General features: G+C 54.0%; 1 protein-coding gene across 21 annotated transcripts in view; it reads left to right on the forward strand.

Moving 5' to 3' along the window:
• Positions 1-4,944: 4,944 nt before the first annotated feature.
• Positions 4,945-24,628, forward strand: part of EBF3 (EBF transcription factor 3) — a 116,363-nt gene continuing 96,679 nt past the window's right edge. For 4 of the 21 annotated variants that reach the window (XM_059661698.1, XM_059661708.1, XM_059661710.1 and 1 more), the window contains exons 1-6: positions 4,950-5,644; positions 5,744-5,900; positions 6,254-6,317; positions 7,076-7,131; positions 10,125-10,198; positions 11,784-11,852. In XM_059661698.1, coding sequence (XP_059517681.1) covers positions 5,511-5,644; positions 5,744-5,900; positions 6,254-6,317; positions 7,076-7,131; positions 10,125-10,198; positions 11,784-11,852 — 554 coding nt within the window. In that variant the 5' untranslated portion in view covers positions 4,950-5,510. Of the gene's footprint in view, positions 5,645-5,743; positions 5,901-6,253; positions 6,318-7,075; positions 7,132-10,124; positions 10,199-11,783; positions 11,853-24,628 lie in introns of all 21 variants that reach the window. The other 17 variants (XM_059661696.1, XM_059661699.1, XM_059661712.1 and 14 more) reach the window with 10 other exon arrangements.

Raw genomic sequence — 24,628 nt, forward strand, 5'->3', positions numbered from 1 at the left:
GGGGCCTCCTGGGCCTTGTTCCGCCTTTGCAGATGCATGTGTGTGTGGGTGGGGCGGGGGAGGCAATTAGGACCAGGAGGCGGGTGCGTGCTCTGGGGGTCACGAGGTCAGCGAGGCCTAGGTGCACCGGACACGCAGGGGCCGCCGCCCAGCTGTTGGGGCCAGCAGGGAGCCGCGGTGGCCACCTGCCCCTGGGGTAGCTGGGAGCCGGCGCTGCTCCGCGGCACTCTGCTCTCCCCACCCCAGGAGGCGCTGTTTGTCAAACTTGGCCGCCTTGGCAGGAGGCGCCTGCCTGCATATTCTCACCGGGAGAATTGTTCCCTTTGCAGTCCTTGGGTCTGGGCTCAGGAACCTTAGCCTCACAGAATGATGTGGGGTGGGTGTGTGTGCAAAGGAAAGGGGTCTGGGACCCTTCAGCGTCTATGTTTTACCTGTGAATCCCGCCAGGCCTCCCACCTCCCAGCACAGGAGAGAGGAGGCCGCTGGTGCTCCCCATGCATTCGGGGCAGGGTGCCCAGTTACTTGCCTCTCAGAGTGAGCGGGACTCCGGCCTGGCTTGGGTTCAGTCACCACATGTCTCTGGAGGGCCCCTTGGCCTCCGTCTCAGCGCAGAGAGCGAAGGCGCCTTCCCTGGGCCTGACAAACCCACCCGAACCTGAGCCTGGCCTCCCCACCTTTGTGCGAAACTTCACAGGGTGGGGTGACCTGATGCGGAGCCCTTGCTTGCCCGGCCCACCCGGCCCACGGGCAGCGTGACCCCGCGATGCAAGGCAGAGCTTGGGGCCCGCATCACTGACCGGGGCGGGCAGGGTTTGCCAGTGTGTGGCTGTTCCACCCTCTCCTGCAATTCACTGCACTTTCCAGGTGCCTCCTCCTGGGATTTCCCTCTTCTTGGCTCTCCTGGCCCTACGGCTTCCTTCCCTCCAGGGCCCGAGGTCAGTCTGGCTAAGGGTCTGGGGTTCTTCCTCTGGCCTCCGCCTGTGCTTGGCGCCGGCCCGGACCCCAGGCGGGAGCCAGGCTGGAGGCCGGTAGCCGCGCGGTATGAGCATGACCCCGGGCACGGAGGACGTGGGGGCGGGCCGCGCCTGCAGCTCCGCACTGGCCGGGAGAGCAAGAACCGCCGGCCTTAGGCGCATTTGCTCGCACCGGTTCTCAGCACTCCCAGTGGCCTGGCCGCGCAGCCTGGGCCTGAAGCCACCAGCCCTTGGAGGACCCCGCGCCTGTCCGCGCCCGCGCACCCCCGGCCCGGGCTTCTCCTCGCCGGAAATGCACTTTATTACACTTTGGAAGGCTGGTAGGACGCTCGCAGGCTCCCCGGGCTCTGCTGCGAGCAGGAAGGGGTGCCCAGGAGTGCCTTGGATGTTGGGTGGGCTCCGCGCCCGGCCCTGCACCCCAGGAGCCCAAGTTGGCTGAAATTTCTGGGGGGCTCAGAGGCCGGAACCAGCCGGGCTCCCGCTCTCCAGGCCCAGCACCACTCAGCTGTGTTGGACCTGGGACCGAGGAGGTGCGATGGGGCAGTCCATGCCTGGCAGGGGCGGAACAGCCCCCGCCCTTGGATGGGAATTGGGCGCGGGTGGAGGGGCTTGGTGAGCCCGGCAGCGGGGGAGGACTAGCATGGCGTGACTGTCAGGGAGACCGGGCTGAGCCCGAGTGCGGGCGCCGCACGGCTGTACCGACCAGCCCGGCCTTGGCGGGTGCCCTGAGAAGTGGCCCGGCGCTGCCAGGGCTCTGAGCCCTGCATGCTGGTCCCCGAGCAGGACTCCATAGCCGGCAGGCGCCGTCTCTCTGAGGTCACTGCCTGCTCCCGCATGATGTGGGGAGGACAGCTGGGCACTGGCCATCTGACTGACTCCGGCGTGACATCTGGGAGCCCACTGGTGTGTGGCACGCGAAGCGCTGGATGCCGCTATTTAAATGCAAATGTGAGGGGGCTCATTGAAGCCTCTCCCTGTAAATCCGCACAAAAGGAATACTTCCCACCCTCCGAGGAGGAGGCCCTGGGGCGGCGTAAGGGCCACCAGTGCAAATCACGTTGAGCCGGGCCTCCAGCCATAGTCGCCGTGGCTTGGGGGTTTTCCCAGGGAAGGTGAGGCCCCTCCCAGGGGGCCCCTGCGAGCGCTCTGGGAGTGGAGGCTGGACCTGCAGCCTCGGAGGACCTGCGCAACTTCCAGAGTGTCAGCCTGCCCTTCCCTCGGCTTCCCCTACCTGGGTACTTGGTGCTCCTTAGTTTCCTGGAGAGGGAGAGGGCATGGGGTAGGGCTCCTGCAGGTGGGGGCTGGGCTCAGGGGCGCTCCAGTCTCCCTCAAGACTTCCAGGAATTGACCTGCAGCCCCTCCCCCCGCTTAGGGGCCTGGGTGCTGGGTCCCTTGCACCTCTCCAAAGCTGCTCGCACCCTACCAAAGCGAAAATCCGGGGCAGGGTCAGGTGGGGGCCCAGGAGGCCGTCCTCCCAGGCCACTTTACAGCAGGCCCCTGCAGACCCTGCCCAGGCGGCCAGTCCTTGTGCTCACAGCGCGGAGCCAGCAGTGGAGTGACAAAAAAGATAAAGTTGGTGAATGATAAAGACCGTATTTTCCACGCTTTGGGTGCGGGACCAGATGATCTAGAAAATGAGCTGAAATGGATTCAGCCTCTGAGCCTGTTGTGAGAGCAGCTGATTCCCCCATTTCGGGCCAGATGGCTGCTGAACACAGATTTGCATTCATTTTCGCTTAATATCGTCCAAAACAGTGGGGCAGCTGCATTTGTTGTCAAAAAGGTTTAAAACCCCTTTTCTTTCTGGGGCAGGATCGTTACCTTATGCGATGGGCTTATGGAACTTTTTTTTCCCCTCCCTCTTTAGTCAACAGTATCAGATTTAGAAGGATTTGTTTTTAAACCTTCTAATTTGGTAATCAGATTTAAATCGCCTTGGCGCGTGTAATCTGAATTAAAGATACTGTAAATGATTTTAAGCATGATACTTTTCGTTAGTGCGAGGAAGGGGGCACCTCCAGTCGGGGCTGGGCATTTTAGGAAGTGTGCGACAAAGGAAGTATTGTTTCCTATTTCCAACTTCATCTTTCCCCAAAAAGGCATTTTGCAGAGCCTGACAATAACGCCGGCCTGGCCCGTCAGCCGCCTTGCGGGAGCCCCCAGCAGCTCAGCACGCGGAGACAAAGCCACTTCGCAACCCCACCCTCCCCCGATGGCCAACTTTATGCCCTGTTGTCTCTCCGGGAAGACAGTGTTCCCTGCTACACCCGGGCTGCTGTGGGTGGAAAGCTCGGGGCTGATTAGGAATACAGAAATTTTCTTTTAATTTATCGTGAATAGTTTCCATACACTTTGATTTAAGGTTATTAACATTCTATAGACAGTGGCATCTTTAATATGTGGCGATCGCTTCTAAAGACTAATCTCATTACCCTCAAATAGTCATAAAATATGATTTTATTATACTTACGTATTTAATTAGACGACCGGCACCGTAATGGATTTTGAGATGGGACCGGCGCAACAGCTTTGATAATTCACTTATCTTTGGCAATAGTCATTAACCCCCAACACCAGCAAAATAGATTGCTTTCCAACACATCTTTTTTTTTTCCCCCTCACCCCTTCCAAGCGGCGTGGGGGTCCCCAGACAATGTAAATCGGACTTCGATTTTCCCGATTAATTAAAATATTAATGTACACACGCGGCCAATTCATAAAAAAGGGAGCGTTACTCCAGACCGGGGGAAGAGGCTGCCCTGCGACACCCTTGCGCCCTGGAACCTGTTTTGGTTTTGTTTGTTTTAATCAAAAGGGCCTGATTCCTCTTGGCAGGAAAGTGCCAGGGCAGCTCTTGGTGGTCCCCGGGGTCTGCAATCGGTGTCCCGCAGACGTCCTTTGGGCGGGCGGGGCGCCTGGGCTCTGAGTCCCTGCTGCTGGAGCCTGGCCGCTGGCCCGCGAGCTGTTGGCTCCCCACTCCCCGCTACCCTCCCGATTCCTCGAAACCAGGTCGGGAAGACGCGCGCCGCGCGCTTACCCGGGCCGGCGGCACCGAGGACGGGACCCGAGCGCCCGTGGCGTCCACTGGGCTTTTAGAGAGGCCGGCGCCAGGGAGAGCTGGGCACCGCGCAGGGCGCGCCGCCGGACACCCGGCTCCAGGTCGCCCGAAAGCCCGGCGCGCTTCCTGCCAGCCCGAGCGCCCGGAGCCTTCTTTGTTACTCGCCGCGGCTAAGGACAGGCCGGGGGCCGGGGTCTCCCGTGGCCACCAGGAAAGAGAGAGCATCTGGCAGAATCCGCCTCCGACGTGGGCCCCAGCCCGGCATTCGGCGGCCTCCCCGGCAGCAAACACTGGCGTCTGGCGAGGCCCAGACGGGGGCGGGCCGGCCCCCTCCAGCAGCCTCAGGTCTGCGTGGAAACCAGGCTGAGCTCGGCCCCGCCTAGGCTGGGCGCCCTGCTCCCCCCATTGCCGCCCCCAGCCCTTCGTTGGCCCCTCCAGCTCCCTCCCTGCGGCCTGCTCGCCTCTTCTCACTTTCCCCTTTTCTCTTCGGGCCGCCCCAGAGGGAGCTGCGGCCCCTTGCATTTATGGCATGCATTTGGACAACTCGGGGTGCCTGGGCATGTTACCCCCTGCTTTCCACCGTGTTCTGACTGTCTCTCTGAATCGGGGAGGAGGAATTAGGGGGGCCAGGCTGCCATCGTGCACTGGTTGTTTCATTTCAAGATTTATTTGGGCGAGTAGGAACTTCCCAGGCTGCGGGTGGGCGCGAGGAGCCGCGGCGCGTAGCCCGGGGCGGCCGCGGCGCTGGGTGGCGCTCGGCGGCGGCGGGGCTCGCGGGGCTCGCGGGGCTCGGGCCGGCTCGCGGCGCCGTCAGGCAGTCAGTCGGCGAGCGCGGCGGCGGCGGCGAGGGGCGCGGCGAGGGGCGGCCGCTCCCATATATGGCGCAGGCACCGCCCCCCGACGTCACCTTCTGACAGCGCGGCTCCCGGGGGCTTCGAGTTTTGGCTCCCGGGAAAGGGTCCATTCCTCGGGGAGAGAGGGCTGAGTTTTGTGCGCCTCCGTCCGCTGCGCGCGCCGCTCCAGGCCCCGCCGCGCCCCGCCTGCGCCCGGGACTGCGCCGCGGCACTCACTGCCCCGTTTATTTGTCTTTGGAGCAGGCGGGCCGCGCCAGAAGCGGACGATCCCGCAGTGTCCTGCAGCCGCGGACGCCGCCCGGCTAGGATGACACCACGTTGAGCGCGCCTGCAAACAACAACAACAACAGCCAGCGCCGCGGCCGCGCGTCCTGTTTCTCCCGCTTCTCCGGGGCGCCGCGCCGCCACCGGTGTCGCCGCCCCCGCGCCCCCCGGCCGTCCGGAGCGCCCGGCCGCCGGTGTATGTCGTGCCTGCCCGGGACGGGCTGAAGCCGGCGGCGGGCCGGACCGCAGGCGCCGAGCAGGGCCAGCGCGGCCAGGGCAGACGCCTGCCGCCGAGCCCCGAGCGCCGCTGCTCGCGGAAGCGCTGTCGGCCGGGAGCTGCGGCCGCCGCCAGCAGTTTTCATGTTTGGGATTCAGGAGAATATTCCGCGCGGGGGGACGACCATGAAGGAGGAGCCGCTGGGCAGCGGCATGAACCCGGTGCGCTCGTGGATGCACACGGCGGGGGTGGTGGACGCCAACACGGCCGCCCAGAGGTACGTACTGGCCGGCCCCGCGCGCCCCGGCCCCGCCGCGTCCCCGCCGCTGGCCGGCGCCGCGCTGCTCACCGGGCCGCTGTCTCTTTCCTCCCGCAGCGGCGTGGGGCTGGCGCGGGCGCACTTCGAGAAGCAGCCGCCCTCCAACCTCCGGAAATCCAATTTCTTCCACTTCGTGCTGGCGCTCTACGACAGGCAGGGGCAGCCGGTGGAGATCGAAAGGACCGCTTTTGTGGACTTTGTGGAGAAAGAGAAAGTAAGTGCGAGCACACAATCACACCCTCCATCTTTCCAGAAGCGGGAGGCAGGCGGTGCCCGGCGCGGTGGCGCGGAGAGCCCCCTCGGCGGCGGGGACGGCTCCGCCAGGCGCCCCCGCCGCCACGTGCGCCCGCCGGCCCGCGGAGGGCTGCGCGACTCCCGCGCGCCCCCGGACTCACGCGGGGCCGGGCGGGCGCGGGGCTGCTAGCAGGACAGTGACATCACCGCGCCGCTCCGAGTAGGAATCCTGCGCTGCGTGAGGCCGGGGGCCGCGGTCGTGCAGGGGGACCGAGCGCGGTGGCCGCGCGGACGCCGGCCGCACTAAATGCAATTGTTTGTCGTTACTTTCAGGAGCCCAACAACGAGAAAACCAACAACGGCATCCACTATAAACTCCAGCTGTTGTACAGCAATGGTAAGTGGCCGCTGCCGCCGCCTCCCCGCCCCTGCCCGGCTCCCTCGCTCTCTCCTTGCCCGAGATGCTTAAAGGACATAAAGATTTTGAGATTAAAATGACATGGATGTAAACACGAAATCTTCTCATGGCATAGAAGGAAAACAAAACATAAACGATCAATAAGTCGATGGCACTTCACATGATTAACCGGTAGGGCTTGAAGTAGAAAGTAAAAAGCGGGTCGATAGGCGCTCCAGCTGAACATCACTTCTAAGTGACTTTTTTCAATTTTGCAAATTAATGTTAATTATTGAGATGGGGGTGGCTCGGGTAAACCGGGCGTAACTTGCTGCCCGGGCTCCAGGTTCTTAAAAATCCTCGAGAGACGTTAGAAAGAGTTCAGACTCTGTTTCCATATCTTGCTTTCTGTTTTCTAAAAATAAATGAGCACATGGGCCTGTGGGTATGGCAGCCAGGCCTGCACTCAGCTGGGCACATTTCTTGCACCCTTCAAGGCAGATCCTGGGAGTCCTAAGGTTAATTAGGAAAAGAAAAAAAAAAAAGCGAGAAGCGATTGGGGTTTTCTTTCTTGCCTTTTAAAAGGCCAAGCCTTAAGTTTGCTGCATCACGCGGCTGCAGCCCCTGAGCCCTGGACTTCCTGTGCCCGGGTGCCCTTGCTAAACTGATGGGTACTTCTCTCTCCCTCTCTCTCTCTCTCTCTCTCTCTCTCTCTCTCTCTCTCTCTCTCTCTCTCTCTCTCTCTCTCTCTCTTGCAGGAGTGAGAACGGAGCAGGATCTGTATGTTCGCCTCATAGATTCCATGACCAAACAGGTGAGAAAGTTTAAGCGTCTGCATGAGTTTTCACTGCTCAGCTGGGCTTGTCCCGGGGTTCAGAGATGAGCAGACTGACAAATGGATCTGCGTGTTTTTGTTTTTCACTTAGTTTCCTTGACGTGCTAATGAGAATTCCATATTTATTGGAATAAATGAAGCAATTGGTGAAATAGTTTAGGTTGTCATTAGAACAGGACAGATATGCTTTATTAAATGGCTTGTGATGGGATTCAGATTCTCTCTTAATTAATGATGGTAATTAATATTTGACAGAAAAATTCCAAGATGCCCCTTTCTGTGTATTTTTAAACGCGTTTTTTTTTGTTTTGTTTTTTGTTTCTCTCTCTCTCTCCTTGGAATCATTTCATTGATTTTTTTCTCCCTCTAACAATGGCAACTAACTCCTTTCCAAAGCCCAGTGAGTGGGGCTTGATTAGTTCACTCTTCCCCCTTTCCAGTGTGCTGGTCTAGTAACAGGAGACGTTTATTTGAATTTAAAAGTTAAATGTGTTGGGGTGAAAAGTCACCTTGTTCTCCTCTAGTCCATCTTCACCTCTCAGCCCCCCATCTCCATAATTCAAACTCCGAGCTCCAGGGGTCACCCAAACCCGCCCATTGCTCCGTGAGCTGCTCTGGCTCCTGCTCCCACCCTCTGTCATACCTTGTAAATAACATAATTACAAGCAGGTCCTTATTAAATTATTTAACCTGTCTTGGTCAACTTTTCCGAGGATAACTATTGGCTCTCGGAAATGTCATTAAGTGCAGAAAAGCACTTCCTTGCTTTTTGATGTTGTGCAGTTTCTGGCTGGGTTTGTGCTGGGTGGTACGTTCTTGTTCAGTTGTTTTAAAGATCCCCCCCCTCTTTTCTTAAAAATAGAGGTTGGGGGAGGGCCAGGTCCGATGTGTAAATTAAATCCACTTGGCACAGATTGATTTAAAATACAGTTCCAGGCTGGGCTGCAGGCTTGGAAATGAAAGTGGAGTCTGGGTTTCTGATGCGAACTTGAAGAATGCGAGCCAGTGAAAGCGCCTCCCGGCTTCTGCAGCCAGGCGTGCGTGCCTCCCGCTCTGCTCCGCAATTAGGTTTCTGATTTTACTTCCCCTCTAGAAAGTTTGTCCTTCCCTAGGCAACCCGCGTGCTAGATTTTAATGTCTGCGGTGCAAAACAGCGCGGTTTTCTCTGAGAGTAAAAAACAGATCTGATGGTAAACTCCGCTCTTTCTGACGAAGACAGGCGGCGTGCCCTTCGGTCATGATTTCACTCGGATGCAGGGAAGCCTCTGGAAGTGGGGCTGCTGGTGGACGGGGTGCTTTCATTTCTTTGTATGTAAGGACTGATGTTTTCAGAGAGCGCTGCGGTGGGAGGAAGCGGTGGAGGTCCGCATCCCTAAGTTTTCCTGTTGTTTAGAGAGCAGGAGGGCTGGTTTCAAGTGCACTTTTATTGTTCATTTAGCCACGGACCTTTGCAGTATAAGCAGGGCTGGAAATAAAGGCGTTTAATCTCCTCTCACTGACCGGATCAAGGGGGAAAAAGGAAAGAAATAGCCCAGTAACTGATCAAAGAGTCAATGGTGCTGAACCGACAGTTTATGGATTTCTGTTTGTGCTACAAAATAAAGAATAAATCAAATACAAATACGGGGCTCCATCCGAGGAGAAGCCGCGCTCTCTCGGAAGAGCTGGTGCCAGCTGCCCGCCCTGTGGCCCTGGACGGCCCGCTGGCCTGCGGTGACACCGTGGTTTGGAGCAGGGTCCGGGGAGGCTGGGGGAGAGCGGCTCCGGGGAACCTGGCCCTCTTCCCAGAGGGAAGCCGGGTTTCCTCGGCAAAGGGCTTTGTCCGCCTGGAAGTGGAGGAGGGAGTCAGAAGTGCCCGAGGAGGTTGGAAGTAATTTCCAGATAATTGGGGGGTGGGGTGGGGGTGGCGGGAACTGGAGAGGGGACTCCCCTCCCCCTTCCGTGGAATTTTCAGCCGGGAACTTGCGGCTCCTGGCCCCCCGCCCCCTGCCCCTCCTCCGGTGGCCTTTTCCCCCCTTCTTTTCTTTCCCCCTTTCTCCCCCTCCCCGCTGCGGGCGGTGGGGCCGGGGCGGCTGGCGCAGCGGCCCCAGCTCGGGTTCCCGGCGGGCGGAGCTGGTGAGCGCCGTGGTGAGCGCACCTAGGGCTGCGCACCATCTGGCAGAGCCTCTGTTCAAAACCTACCCGAGCGTGTGCGCAGACACTGCCTTCTTCCCCGAGAAAAATCCTTGTTAGCAGTTTCAAAATAAACACCAGATTGGCCATTAGCACTTTATTTCCAAATACCATCCCGCGAGGAGCACGTGGCCGCGCAGGGCTGGGCGCCTGGGGCCGGAGGAGCGCTCCTGCCCGGAGCCCCGGAGGCCCGGCCGGCGGCCACGTGAGGCTGCTGCGTCCCGGCCCCAGAGCCGCCCACGGCGCGCAGAGCCCGGCGGGGCGAGCTGGCAGGGCGGCCGGGGCGACTGGGCCGGCGGAAGGCCCACCTCTGGAACCTGGGTTTGAACTCGGGCTCGGCTGGGCCCGGGGAGCGCACAGGGCTCCCGGCAAACTCCTGCCCCAGCCGGCTCGCCCTGCTTTAGTCCCAGCTGTTCTCAGCGGCCTCTCCCAACACACATTGGAATTTGATGTAGACAATGGCCCGAGGACGCGGCCCAGCGGCGGTGTGGGTCGCCGAGGGGCTGGGAGCCCGCTGTGCCTGGACCAAGGTGCCGTGGCTCCCTGAACCCCCGCCTTGCCCCCGAGACTGAAATCCTCTGGAGGTGAAAGCCCGAGCTGGCCTGGAGGGCGCCCGGGAGAGGAGGCCTCCGTGGCTGAGCCTTACTCTGGGTGACCCGCCTGTAGGGTGGCGTGGGTGGGCCGTGCTGCCTCCCCCAGCCCTCTGTGCACCTGCCCGCCAGCCGGGCCTTGAGGCTGGGGCAACTGGACGCCAAAGCCAGGGCGCCCTGTAACGCCCGCCTCTGCATGTCCCCGTGCAGGCCATCGTCTATGAGGGCCAGGACAAGAACCCGGAGATGTGCCGTGTGCTGCTGACCCACGAGATCATGTGCAGGTGAGCGGCGGACGGGTGAGCGGCGGGTGGGTGGGTAGCCTCGGCGCCAGCTGCAGCCACAAAGGATGCGCAGTCCTGGCGCCTCCACCCGGCTCGGCTTTGGGATGGGGTTCGATTGAAATGGAATCGGCTGGCCGCAAGCCGCAGCCCATGAGCCGGGCTCACTTCCCCCAGGACAGCGACGATGGTCCCCGCAGCTGGCTGGCGGCTCAGCAGAGCCGATTAATGTGTTGGCCGTGTCGCTGTGATATCAGAAATGCAGAGGGTCCTGGGTGATGCCTGTGTCCTCCGTGCGGAGGAGTTAGGGATCACTCCCAGGCACTTGACTGCTTCCTTCTGCAGCGCCGGCATCCTGTGCTGTGCCGGCGGCTGGTATTGATAAAAGGAAACTCTGTACTGTGACAGAGCGGAGCGTGTGAGAATTGGACTGTGAGTCTGTCAGTGAACCTCTTCCCTGGTGCAGCCAGGCGCCCTTCCCAGGGTCGTTAGGCTGCGCTTTCCTGAGATCCCTGTCACAAGAGCAGTTCCCCTCCTGCTTTTTTTCTAACGACCACAAGAGTTTCTCCCCTTCACGCAAATAAAAATGCATCATTGGCTTTGTACGTGCGGCTTGTGAAATATCGTGGCGAGGAATGACAAGGACCTGCGAGCCTGCGACAGTAGCGGGCCGCTGGCTCTGCCTGGCTGTGGTGCCGGCTGCCTCCATGCCATTTCTGAGCAGACATATTGTTACAGCACTAATATACAAAAGCTGACTTTTTCTCATATCAGGTAATAAATATAAATTACAACCAATAAAGTGGAATTTCTTTATTATCCACTTCTGCATGTACTGCAATTAACATAGAAAGCGCACAGATGTGATTTAAGCTCTAAGTGGAAGACTGTAGACTTTCTTTAATCACTTTAGCTGTCAGCTTTAAAAGGCTTTATATACTTTGCCTACCATATGGTGTTAATTTAGCTAATTTAGACATGTAACCATTATACAAGTATGCTTTTTTAAAATGCAAGAAGCATAACATTTTTGTTTCATTTCTGCTTTAATTAAAGTTTCAATAACAGCGTTAAGGTAGGCTTAAAGAAGGAACAATGGAAGTTTCTGATAGATGGATGCATGCTTTTGTGGTTATAATTAATAAATGCCCCAAAGAAATATTGGTTGAAGGTGGCATCTTGCATCTTTTCCAGAAATAACAGCTTGACAATTAGAGGTAAACAAAGCTGAAGCTGTGAAAAGTTATTCCCAAGCCTCCTGCCTCTCCTTCTCCTCAGTTCACTGCAAAGACAAACACGGCAACATGTTTTCCATATTTTAGCATCACAATTTAGGTGGTAGTTCTGTTACCCTCCTCCTAGGAACAGATCTGTTCAATTGTGCTCCTTCCTGTAGAAAGTTACACCCTAAGTTTAGCCACAGAGCACATGAACCCACTGGGTTGAAAATTGCCGGTCTGCCTGGGTAGGATAACTTATTTTGTCGACTCCAGCCACTTGACTGTCAGATTTAAAAAAAAAAAAAATTACCAGTCGGGCATAAAAGGATGACATGCATATTAAAGCCCTGTTTACAATTACTCCACAGCCGGTGCTGTGACAAGAAAAGTTGTGGCAATAGAAACGAGACGCCCTCAGACCCCGTAATCATTGACAGGTAAGGATGACTTCTTTATTTTTTTCAAAACAAAACCGCAGCCCCCGCCCCCGCCCCAGCCTGTGCCTGGCTGGGTTTGCAGTGGCTCCCCGTCTGTGGGGCTGGGGCTGAGCTCCTCGTGCGCGTTGCCGTTTGTTGTCCGCGTGTGTTATCACGCACAGGTGGGTTGACTTGGAAACCTGGAGGCTGGCTCTGTGGGGATTCGGTAATTGCTTTCGAGTTGTCAAGGGAAGCAGTTTCATCTGCCACCGCTCTCACTGTGAGGAGCACTTTATGCCTAGAGAGTTTCTGGCTTTAAACCCAGAGATATGTCATAAAATGCTTTTTGCTAATTTGTTAACAAGTATTTCATTTTTTGCATTAATTTTTATTTTTTTTTTAAATCTCGGATGATGATAGCCGAAGTTGAGACTTGGGTGGTGTTACTGTTGTAATTGTTGCCCAGTGTTAGAATGAATTTAATCTGCTCTCAATTAGTTGCAAAATGTCTCCTAATTTTTTTCCAATTGTGGCTGTCGTTTTATGTCAAGTAGCAAATATGTAACTAACAAACCAAAGTTGTTATAATTGAAACTAATTACACATGCTGGTTACATTTTCCAACATTAATATCCATCACTAGATGAGCTGTATGCATTCTTTACATTTGCTGCTCTTCATCTTGCTATTTATCATGCTCCTTGGGCCACATTGCATCCTTTAAAGCGACTAATCATCAGCCCTAATCGTGTTAATGTGCGTTTGCTGTTGCTTTAGCTGAAACAACAAATACACTACCCCCCTGCCCTCCTCCGGAGCACCCCCCCCACCCCCAGCCCCCCCCCCATCGCTGGGTTTCTGTGCCCTGGAGGAGGGAGGCTTTCTTTCTCCCAACAATGGGGAACAACAGCCAGAGGCCCAGGGTGTGATGGGCTGGGGGTTTTTTGAAACTGGTACCCAAATCGAATAAATGCTAGACGTGTACATATGACTCCAGTTGTGTGAAGCAGAGGTTTAGGCCGTTTTGAAGAGGGGTTGGATTTCAGCAGCTTTCAGGACAAAGTTATCTTTTGATCATGAACTTTGGCTGTCCAGTGTCTGAAAAATTAAACCCGGAAAACTCCATGAGTTAAGCCCGAGGAAATGTGGGCCTCCAGTGGAGAGCAATGCTAATGTTGAACTAGCTGGGATCGCTGTTTGCTTAGTGGGGAATGCTCGGTATCTGACAGAAGGGACGGCTCTTATTAGTAATCAAATAGGGCGGACCAGTTGTGGCCGTCACTCAGGCCGCGAGAGCAAGTTCAACACTTTGTCCAACTCCAGCTACAGAAATCAATAGCATCATATTTGTCTTTAGTGCGGTGGCCGTGGAAATCTTCCAGCCTCAGGGTTGTTGGGCTCGTACCTGAATTTATTTTGTTTTCCGTGATTGGCTGGAAGTGTTTGAGCAGCTCTTGGCATCTTGTCTGACTGTAGGATGCTTGAAAAGGCAGCGCGTGCGTCTGCTCCTCACGCAGCGGTGCGAAGTGCTTCATCTTCTGAGTGGTCTTCCATTTGTGATATTTGTACATTTAAAAAGCTGGCTTGTTTCCACGTCCTGAGGTTTTCAGCACAGCGCAGTGATCGAGTAGCCGCGTTGATTCAACCGATGTTTCGGGCGCCGTGTGTCCCCTGCCAAATCACGTTGGGGTTTGTGTAACAGCCCATCACCTATCGACTCTCGAATAACCTTTAATACTCAGTTTTATCACAGGATGGGAAATGTCTTCTCCCGCATGTGCAGAAATATACGCGTGAATTCTTGTCTGAGTGAATGCCTTCTTATCTTTGGTTAATTAAAATATGTGCTAAGATTACTGATACCTCTCTGACCTAGAGAAGCGTGCGATCATTTGATATGCTGGAAGCAGGAGAGGAGGGGAAAATGTAGAAACATTTGGTTAATGGGTTTACCAAGTTTATTTGAATAAGGAGGATTGCAGCTCCATTTGCGCCTGGCGTCAATGCTTTGGAGATCTTAATTATTGATGAAAATCTGCTCTGCTTCTAAATTCAAAGATATGGCAATTTTATAGGAATTTTAATCACCTTCCATGTGAGGGATGTTGAGGTAAGGGCAGTTCTACGGGATGACAAATGGGGTGTGCGTTTTTTACCATTCTTAAGAGAGCTGTCACTTGTAATGACAAAAGACTATTCGCATTTGGTTGCTTGATGTCAATCCGTGTGTGATGATTGCAGCTATTGGCACAACCTTCCGATTAAGGCAGAGTTCTAGGGGGGAAATGAAGAACTCGGTGTTTACTAAGGCAAGTTGCGTGAATCAGAGAAAGAAAAATGCCTGTGGGAGGGGACTGTCTTTCGCGCGGTGCAGCCTTTTGCAGCTGAAAGGCGTTTCGGTTTCATAACGATCATCATTTCTGTGGCGTGCGCGCTGCCTCTGAAAACTAGTTGGTCCTGTGGAGCCTCTAGCCCGCGCTTCCCCTGGGGGGGCCGCTGCATGGAACCCCGCACCGGGCTGGGGAGCTGGTCCACAGGTCCCCGCCAGCGCCGTCATGACTGGGTTAGTTGGCTTAAGAAAGAATTAGATGCAACGTGCTTCACAGGCTCCGTGTGGCCTTTGGACACACTCAGCAGCTCCTGCCCAGATAAGGCCTATTTGTCCCGAGGACATAAACCAATAATTCCAACCTGAATTGAGATCAATGGGCCCACGTTTGCTCTAACCCACGCGGAGGCTCTTCCGCGGGCCGCGCGCCTGCGCCGCTGGGCGATGAGAACAGAGAAGTCGGCTCCCGGCTCCGGCAGGCAAATCGCATTCTATAGACTCTGACGCCTTAAATCAATTAATTACACAATTTGGCTCAGTTATCTTTCAGAAGCATTAAATACTCACCAGCAGCACGGAGGACCCTCCGCGTGGAAAGGGGGAAACGTGAGGCTGTTTTTGCGTGGGGAAACCCTGTTATTGTGAAGGCTTCACTTACCTGAACTGTCTTCTTCCTCATAAAACAACGCCAGAGAAACCGTCGTTTATGGCTCCGCAAATATAATTACACCACCGCGGGTTTAGGAGAACACGGCAGCTCACGGGGTGGAGGAGAAACGTGACGTTATAAAGTAAAAGCATGGCCAGGGAAGAGCTACGATGGCAGAAAGCATGTATGTGGCTGTAGTGACCTGCAGAGCCAGAAGCGGGGGTGGGGGAGCACGTGTGTGTGTGTGTGTGTGTGTGTGTGTGTGTGTACACACCATGTGCGCATCCCCGCATACATGCATGTGCGTGTATATGTGCGTACACACACACACACACACACACACACACACGTAGCGTTCTACGGTATTCTGAAAGGGACAGGGTATCGTTTTCCTCGTGGAATAATGTTTTCTGGGAAAACACAAAAGCAGATGGTCTCCATTAGGGACACCCATTGTCCACACCGCCCAGCTATGGACAGATGAATCTCTCCCGTCTCACCCGTGCATTCCAAAGGCTGTGAATGATTACAGGATGTCGGTGTAGCTGCTAAACCAAAACCACACTTTGGCTGTCGTCCTCTCATGCCATCCCCTCCCGGGGTGTCGCCTGAGGCCCCGTGGACATGCCCGGGGAGGCGCGTGCTCTTACCTCCGTCCCTGCCCGGCCCAGTGGGTTGGGGCTCAGGGTCCAACTGTTGCGACCGGGCAGGCAGACTTCGGGGCGGCAGGAGCCGGGTGCTGGGACATCCGAGCGGCCGGGTCGGTCGCACACGGGGCCCCGTGCAGCGCCCGGAGGGAGCGTGCTTGGCGGGGAGGTTCCAGATGGCACGGTCTCAGGCGTCTCACGCGCTGGCATCTCTGTGGCAGTGGGGCCCCCTCCCCAGCAAACCTGGCATTGGTCTATGGAGTTCGGGAGACTTATCATTCCAAGTCTGTCCTACTTTGCTGTCTGGAAGCCAGACATCTGTTTATTCCATTTTCTTTCATACAGAGTTTGGAATAGCTCTAGTTGGTGGGGGGGGGGGGGGTGGGGGGAGGTGGGAGAGAAGCAAAGTTTTGTCATATTTAACAGCTGTTACAAAATTTCAACCCTGTGGGCTCTGAAAATACTTTTCAGCTGACCTCAGATTTTTATACATAACTGACATAGGGTTGCAGAAAAATATTATTGACTTAACCTTTCATTGTCTGCGATTTCACGTTGTCCTCCGTCACATGCCCAAACCCCAACCTTTTTAACTCCACACACACACCCCGCCCGCACCCCCCAATACCGCCGCTCTGATTCATCTACGAGTTTGAAGTTTACACCTTTAAAACGATTGCAGAACGGTAGCTGAAGAGCCATCGGAGATTTTCTTTCTTTCTTTCTTTCCTTTTTTTTTTTTTTTTTTTTTTTAGTCAACAGTGTTTCCTTTCACTTCCTGTCACAAAGGTCAAAGAGAGCGACCTTTGCTGGCAGTCCTCCCACTGAATTATTCATGGCATTGACTTTTGTCAGCACACACAGTTGTGCTCTGGGACGCTTTATTCATTTACCTCATTTAAAGCGCCTTTCTGCACCTGTTCAAGTATTAATATCATGTAATTTGGGCCTAATGCCGATTTTGCTGAACACTCATTATATTTTTTATTAGCTATATTTCCAAACGATTATGTATGATTATTACCAAGCCTTACAAACAGCACCGGGCTATTCCCTAGCCCCTTCCATCTTCTTGTCAGGTTGTTTTCGGAAGCGGGGAGGATAAACATTTGACCAGTCCCCATGTTTTCATTCCACTCCATCTCCAAGCACAGAACTTAAAGCTCCCTCCCTCATGGCTTTGCACGAGCGTGATTAAATCCAACTCCGAGGGAGCTGTACAAATGCCAGCATTTATAAGGTCAACGCTTTTGTTAAAAACGCTATGTAAATGAGGATCTGCAAAAAGGGACATTAAATAAAATTAAATTCATTGTCTTCTTTAATGTCATTTACATTTTGGCTAAGCCCCGGCCTGTCAAGGAGGATTTTAAAAATAATTTTAATTACACACCATTTAGCCATCCGAGGTTTTCCTATTCAGCAGCGTTTGGATAACCTGCAAAACGGAGACTGTTTATTAACTTCTTAAGCGACAGCTTGTCATTTCACCCGCATAGCGCAATGAAAACAGTAGAGTTTGGTGTTAATTTCTCCTTCTCGGCTTCCTTGAAGATGTGAATATGATTACCAGGCGCGAGGCCTCGGCGTCCCGGAGCCCCCCTCGCGGCGCTGGCCCTGTGTCTGAGGCGCTCTTTGGTTCAGAGTCTGTTTTAATACATCGGGACTTCAGCGAAGGGGAAATATTGGCTAGAGATTTGGCAATCTGAACGCGCAGTGTGGATGAATGGACGTGGCTACAAAGAATCTGATTTTGCCTGGCACGGTCCCCGCTGGCGCCGCGCTCAGGTGTGAATGGCTGTTTGATTCCCTGGCACGCCGGCGGGGAGAGGCGAAAAGTTCACCGCGCTCATTCATCCTCTAACCATTTTTTTTTCCCCATAAACTTCGGAAAATAAACAGAAAAGGAAGAGCTGCATTATTGAGACACAATGCCAGGCTTTCATTTAAATAGGGAGACCCCAGAAACAGTGCCCACCCGGTAGGTTTTCCTCTCCTGGCAGCCCCATCACGCCGGCTACGTCCGTGTGCCGACCGGCCCCTGTGTGTGTGCCACCGTGAGTGTGGCCGTGGCCACGGCCACGGTGGTTTGCGGCCAGGAGTCGGGTGGCTGCCACGGCCACCAGCAGGCCTGAGCCTGCACCTCTGCTCCAGGCCGCGGAGGCCTGCAGAGATTTATGGTCGCCGGCCCCGGGGAAGGACTCCAGGGCCAGGCCAGTGCAAGGCTGGGTTTTAGAACAAGCCGCACACCCCTAATGACTTCCACCACACTGGGCAGCACTCCGATGGCTGTGGGAGGGGCCGCCTCCCCTGAGCCGCTGTGCACGGAGCCCTGGGCTCGGCTCCTGCTGCCTGTGGACGCGCAGGGGCGGGGGAGGGCTGGGAGCCGGGCTGTCAGAAGCTATAGTCCAGGAGGGATGTTGACGCAAGCCATCCCGCGCCTCTGCGGCGGCCTTATCAGGTGAAAAGCAAAGATATTGCCAGTGCCTGTAATTGTGTTAGGACGGCTGGGATGAATTGGATTACCTTATGGAAAGCCGTCCAAACGCGGGGCTCTGGTACGCATGCTTACAGGAAGCGAATAATTACTCTCCGTGCACCCGGAGATAATTGGGGCTGGCCGGACCTCCCCCGCCGCCCGGGAAGGGGGAGAAGCTGGCCGGGCAGCGCGGTCAGGACACACACCCGGGACGGAGGTCCACGCTGGTGGCTCACCCCGATGCCGTCATTTTTTGGTTACTTTTCAAAGATGGTGAATAACTGATCAGAATTCAAACTACCCGTGGCAACAGGAGGCACGTTGGAGGAGATGAAAAAAAAAAATAAAAAATTCCAGGCTCTAATGATGGAGATTGTCGTCGCAGACAGGAAGTGATTGACAAGTAGGGGCACAGGAAGTGAAAACTCGCGGAGCTTAACCTGTCCTGGGCAGAGTCTGCAGAGCTCACACTCGGGGAAAATGAAAACCATTCCCCGCCGCCCCGCTCGCCAGAACACAAGCGCCTCTGTTTGTTTATCTTCAGAGCAAATCTCCCCAAAATGTTTGTGGTCAAAACTCTCTATAATGAGGCATTCTGCTGGTAGTATTAATGCGGGAGAATAGAAGTATGGCTATAATTTAGGCAATAAGCGGAGGAATTTTTTGTGTCAAGAGTATTTTTGGTGGGATTTTATAAGCCCCTTAGACTTTGGGGGTAACTAGCGTTCATTAAATTGTGGGGAAAACTGTTTTAAAAAACTATTTATTCAGAAAACAGGCACATCTGTCAACATAATAAATGCTAAAAATTGGCAAACAGTTTCATGGAGAGTGTGGTGGAGGCTGGGTGCGGGGGGGGGGGGGGGCGGCGGAATAGGGAAGCTTTCATTTAGATTTTCCAATCTCTTGGTCCCCCTTCCCTTTACCAACAAAACAAACGAGAACTGTCCCTCTGCAACTCCTCCTCTGGAAGTCGCTCAGCTAGAAAATGCCCCCATGCCTGCCTGCCTGCCGGCCGCGCTGCCAGCAGCAGCTGAAAACAGCAGAGCGGGGGCCTCGCCTTCCCAGTCATTCGCGAGGAAATGAGTTTAACATGTGCGGAAAGCAGGGCTGCAGCCTGCGCTGCTGTGGGACGCAGGGCCCAGGCCCGCAGCGGAAGGCGTCGGCTCCAGCGTGTCTCTGCTGGGTGTGCAGGGAGCGCACATCTGGGGAGGAGGCTCCAGCCGCGCCCCAGCCCCGCCCCCACGCCCCCCTTCCCCCGTGCCTACCTACCCCCCTTCCCTCCCTCTCAGCAGAAAGCCCTTGGAGGCAGGGTGCCATGTCAGAACATCCAGACAAAACTTGGGCCCTGAAAACGTTTAAGGCCCTAAAAATATTTGCCCTTGTGGTGACGAATTTCCAAAGGGGGAGAGACCCACCTGGGCCACAGAGGCCTGCCATGCAGGTAACGGCTTCAACAGGGCTTCCATGCAAACTGCATGCCCCCCGCCCCCCCGCCCCGCCTCCCCTCCCCTGCTGCAAGTTTTCATCGAAAGGGAAAGCTTCCCCCCGGGTGGCCAGTGTGATGTTAGGGAGTCGCCGAGGAGCAGGCCTGAAGCCCGTGCCTGGGCTGGGGCCATGTGACGGTGACATGTGCGGCACAGGTGTGGGATTTGATTATGGCCAGGGCGGGCAGCAAGCCTTCCCCAGCCCCGGTGTGGGGGTGGGGCAGCCAGGTCACCCCAGCCCTGGGTGGGGGACAGGGCCTAACAGTGGGGAAGGGCGCCCCTTTTATTTTAAATCACACCCAGCTGAGCCAGCTTGGCATGAGGGAGGGGGCAGGGGTGCTGCTGCCCAGTCCTGTTGAGGAGGGGTTCCTCCCTGAGGGTCCCCGAAGTTTTCTCCAACCTTCCGGGCCGGGGGTGTGGTTGGCAGGCACCTCAGTGGCGTTCTGAGAGGTTCATGCAGATGTCCTTCCCAAGTCGTCCTGGCCCAGAGTCACGTGTCCAGCTCCGTAGAAGGACATCCATGGACCAGGAGGACAGCCTGGGGGGCACAGTTGGGTGCAGGGGAATTGGTGGCCACAGAGCAGGGACACTAAAGCCACACCAGTACCAGGGACAGGCCCTCCCCAAGTTTGCATCTTGTTCCTCCACATTTGATGTAGATTCCAAGGTGTCCTGATAATGTGTTTTTTTTTTAGAAAAATTAATAGACTTTATTTTTGGAGCTGTTTTAGGTTTTCAGAAGCATGAGCAGAAAGTGGAGTCCCTGTATCACCCCCTCCCCAACTTCCCTTTTCGTAACAGCTCGCTTTAGTGAGATACGTTGTTACAACTGATGAAGCATCATTCACTCAGGCCCATAGTTTGCATCGGGGTTCGCTGTGTGTGTGCTGTACATCCTGTGAGTTTTGACAAATGCATGCGGACATGTGTCCACCCTTTGATATCACCCAGAGTCATTTCACTGCCCTAAGCAACCTCTGTGCTCTGCCCATTTAAAGCACCCCCTCCCCCCCGCCCCAACCACCGCTGATCTCTTCACAGTCTCTATAGTTTTGTCTTCTCCAGAATGTCACGTAGTTGGAATCACAGAGCATGTGGCCTTTTCAGATTGGCCTCCTTCACTTAGTAATGTGGATTTAAGGTTCTTCTGTGTGTTTTGTGGCTTCATAGCCACTAATAACACTTCCTGAATTTCAGTGTTTTTTTTTTTTTTTCTTCTTTAAGGTTTCTGAGCAGTATTTCCCCTTCCATGTAGCATCTTGGTGTTTTATAATAACGTTCTTTAGTGTTGAGCTTATCGCCACTCACAGAGTCTTCACACTCGGATGTTGTCTGTGGGTTTCTCGTGGCTTTTGGGGGTTGACATGCCCAACCCCATTTTTTTTTCTTCTTAAACCAGTTACCTCCTTTGCAGAGAAATGAGTACATTTAAACTGCTTCCCAGGAATTTGTTTAAGCGGCATGACTCAGTTTTGCTTAGTATCAGGGCTTTTCCCTAAAGACGACTTTTTAAGGATATTTAAGTAGCATAGGCCATGGAAGGAGCACGACTGAGTCGCTGGGAAGGCTGGTTTGCTGTGCTGCGGCATAAAAACAGAATGAATTCGGCATTCAGTGGAGTTGTTGGCTTTTTTTTTTTTTTTTTGGTTTAATAAATTAAACTACAAATTTTCCTAATTGCCAAACAAAATGTTAGGCCAGCGTTAGCCAATGCGGACAGTAAAACACAACATAAAACCTGCTGAGAGTTATATGTGGTATTTAATACGAGACAGAGTAATGCACGGGTTTTTATGGTTAAGTATGAATTCACACCCACAGCATTTGTTTCACATTAGGAAAGGTTTGTAAATCAGATCAGTGTGCGGGGATGGGGTGGTCCGGGCAGCCTCTCCGTGTCTCTCCTTCCTGATACTTGGTTGTTGGAAAGGCTGCCTAAGGGAGCTCCCCGTCCATTTCCATTTTCTCAATGAAGCGATTCGTCCTCTGACATCAGGAAGATTGGGTCAGGAAGTAAGTGGGGGATTGGATTAGACGTGAGGCTCATCCCCGCCGTCCGAGGTCAGCGGCCTGATCCGGCCACCGGGCAGCAGCCATCAGTTACCGAGACGAGGGCTGCCCATCGGTCCTTGGCCAGTGGACGCCCCAGGGAGAGGTGGGAAGGATCTGGGAAGTGGTTTCAGGGGGAAAACACGGCAATAACTACCATTTGTTAAATCTGACAAGCAGGTTCTAAATATAACAGCCCATTCTCCAAAGATCATTCCTTTGAACAAATAAATGAGTTATGCAAGTTAATAAATGGCTAGCTGCCCCATCCAGAGTTATGTCTTCAGGCAGCTCAGAAATAGGTCCTCCTCTGTCACCCCACCACACGCCCGGTCCTCTCCCGCTGCTGTTGGTCTGACCGCTCTTACCAAGTCTGGCGTGCCCCCGACCATCTAAGAAACGGCCTGACAATGTAAACAGAACTTGCCTTGGTTCAGGATAGTATGACACGTGGATGGATTTATGCGTTATAGTTCCAAGGCTTTCATACGTGATTGTGAATAAAGCAAGGTACCCAAGTACCTTTTAACTTTAATAAAAAAAGAAAAGAAATGATTTGCCTGTGAGAAGTGTTGCGGTCAGAAGCGCCTTGGCTGGGCTCGGGGTATTTGTCATGACAAGTGACGGCTGCTTATGTTTCCTGAGACCCCATCATAATTATTCCCGGCAATTATAGCATCCAGAACCCCATTCCAGCCCCACACACATTTGTTCCCATTTATTAGACGGCGAGCAGTCACTAATTTACATTGTTTCAGAGTTCTGTGTTGGGGTAATTTATTGCGTGTGCCGGGGTCACATAGAGTTGACCAGTCGGCAGGGCGGACCCGCGCAAGGAGGGATGGAGGGCCCGCAAAGGCGAGGGCCGCAGAGCGGGGGGCATGGGGCCTTTGGAGACGGCCACGGCCTTTTTAATCACGTTTTGATTTATTCTCTGTTACATTACTTGCTCTCCGTTTCTGTTTTTTAACAAATCAGAGAGCCTGGAAAGGCCTTTTTTTTTTTCTTTCTTTCTTTCTTCTTCTTTTTTTTTTTTTTTTTTGGAAGGAAATGGAAGCGATATCTTCTAACGAGTGGAAACTTTTACTAATGCCCTGAATAAAATATTTGTCAGCGGCCTCCACTAAACGTGAAAGCGCTCCGCAGAGGGAACAAAGCCTTACTGTTCCCTTCTCATCATAGCAGGTTTCGTTATCAAGTTGAGGAAAAAGGCTTGTTTAGGCGAAAATAATGATCATAAATAGAGCTGTACAGTGGGGCTGGGAGGGAGCGGTGACAGTGCCTGCTATCAAGGCCTGCAATTCCGAGGAAATATGAGTGTTCTGATCCGGGGAAGCAGTAATTATCTTTTTGTGAAGAATGTACAATGGTGTCGGATGATGAATTGATCGCAGATTGGAAGCGTGGTTTCACTGTCGTGTACAGAGATAAGAGGGAGCCCCGGGACTGCTCATCGCTTCTGCGAGTTCACAGCCAGCCAGTTTATTAGCACAAATCCCAAATGTTTAGTAAACTCATTAGGTTCCATCTAATGCTAATTTATCATCATAGACGGAACCCCAGCCGTGGAGGCCGGAGGACCGCGCCGCATCCGCGGGACTCGCCGAGCCTCTGATCAATCACTCTCTGTGCTGCCCATTTTTCTTCAGATGCTCTAAACGGGCCTGAACGATCCCTGGGATTAGGCCACGGCCATCGGTGAGGGTCCTTGGGGTTGCCTTCCCGGGATGGATGGTTATCTGAAAGGTTACGCCGTCCTACGCAACCGTCTGACCGGGCGAGCTTTGCTTTGGGCGTGACTTCCCAACGCCCCCCCCCCCCACTCCCCTTCTTGCCTCTTCCTCCACCTCCCAGCCCTCCCCCCTCCTCCCCTCTCCCCCCCCCCATTTTCCCTTTTCCTTTTCCAATCCAGTCCCAGAGTCGAATTCAAAGAATTTCCTCGCAGAATCAGTTTACCAAGAAATGCATCATGGTACATAAATGTCAAGTACAGTTTATTCTAAACTTCACACAGTGTTTTTCTTTTAAAAAATCAAGCTTTAAATGCCCAGTTCTCCTGACATTTTCGTACATATTCTATAGTGTTTTCGAAGAGGATAATAACCTTTGCTTGATCCGAGGCAACAGCTGCAAAGATAATGAAATTCTTATGATATTTCACCAGGTAAAATGTGAATTGCAGAAGAAAAGCTATTGAATTTTTATGGATCTTAATCGCATAAAATGAGATTCATGGGGCATACGTATAACTATACTCGGCGGACCAGCAGGCCGCGGCGCGGAGGACTGGCCGCGCTCGCGAGGGGCGCTCCAGCTCCCACTAAGAAAACGCTCCCCAAACGCGGCCTGCAGCCTGGCCTGAGAGTGATAATGAAATATGACAGAAATTTCCTCGTGCTGGATCAGTGGCAAGAGAGGTCCTGCACGGCCCGTATTAATTCACCTGACTTATGTTCCGGGTCTTGATTTACCTTATGATTAAAAACTTCTGCAGGTTTGCTCACCAATTGAAATCAGATCTCATCTGCAGCCCAGTGGTATTGATCCCTATTTAACATCAAGGCCCAGAATTGATTGGCATTGATTAACAATAAAAATGCGCTCCTCGGCGTCCAGCCGGCCAGGCCGATAGATATTCCGACGGAGGCGCCGCGCCCTGGCGGCGTCCTCACTGACCAATCTGAAAAGAGAAATGGCCCCGCCCGCGAATAAACAATATATTTTAATGTTATTGTAACTGGATGCCGGACCGGCGGCGCCGATTGATTTTACTCTTGTTGTATAAGATAAATATCTTTAATAAAATTCTCATTTTATTTAGGATTTTACAGGAATAGCTTGATTACTAGAATGGTGATATTTTTCTTTTCCCACGGTGTGAAAAAATGGATTAAAACATAAAGGCTATAATAACACAACACTGGAGATGAAATGTTAATCAACTCAGAAGTCACACCCGGGGCGGGGAAGTCTGGGAAGATGTTTCGGCCGTGGAGACGCACGGCGCCTCGCCTCCGCTGCTCCCTGAGTGTTTTACAGCCGGGCCGGCCTGCCGGGCCTACGACTGTCACGCGCCCCCGGCTCCCCTCCGCAGCGTCTGGGGACGTTCGGTTCCACCGAGCTCGGCAGAGAGGAACCACTCGATAGGACCCAACCC

Source organism: Myotis daubentonii, chromosome 13 (assembly GCF_963259705.1).
Source record: "Myotis daubentonii chromosome 13, mMyoDau2.1, whole genome shotgun sequence".
Lineage (NCBI taxonomy): Eukaryota > Metazoa > Chordata > Mammalia > Chiroptera > Vespertilionidae > Myotis > Myotis daubentonii.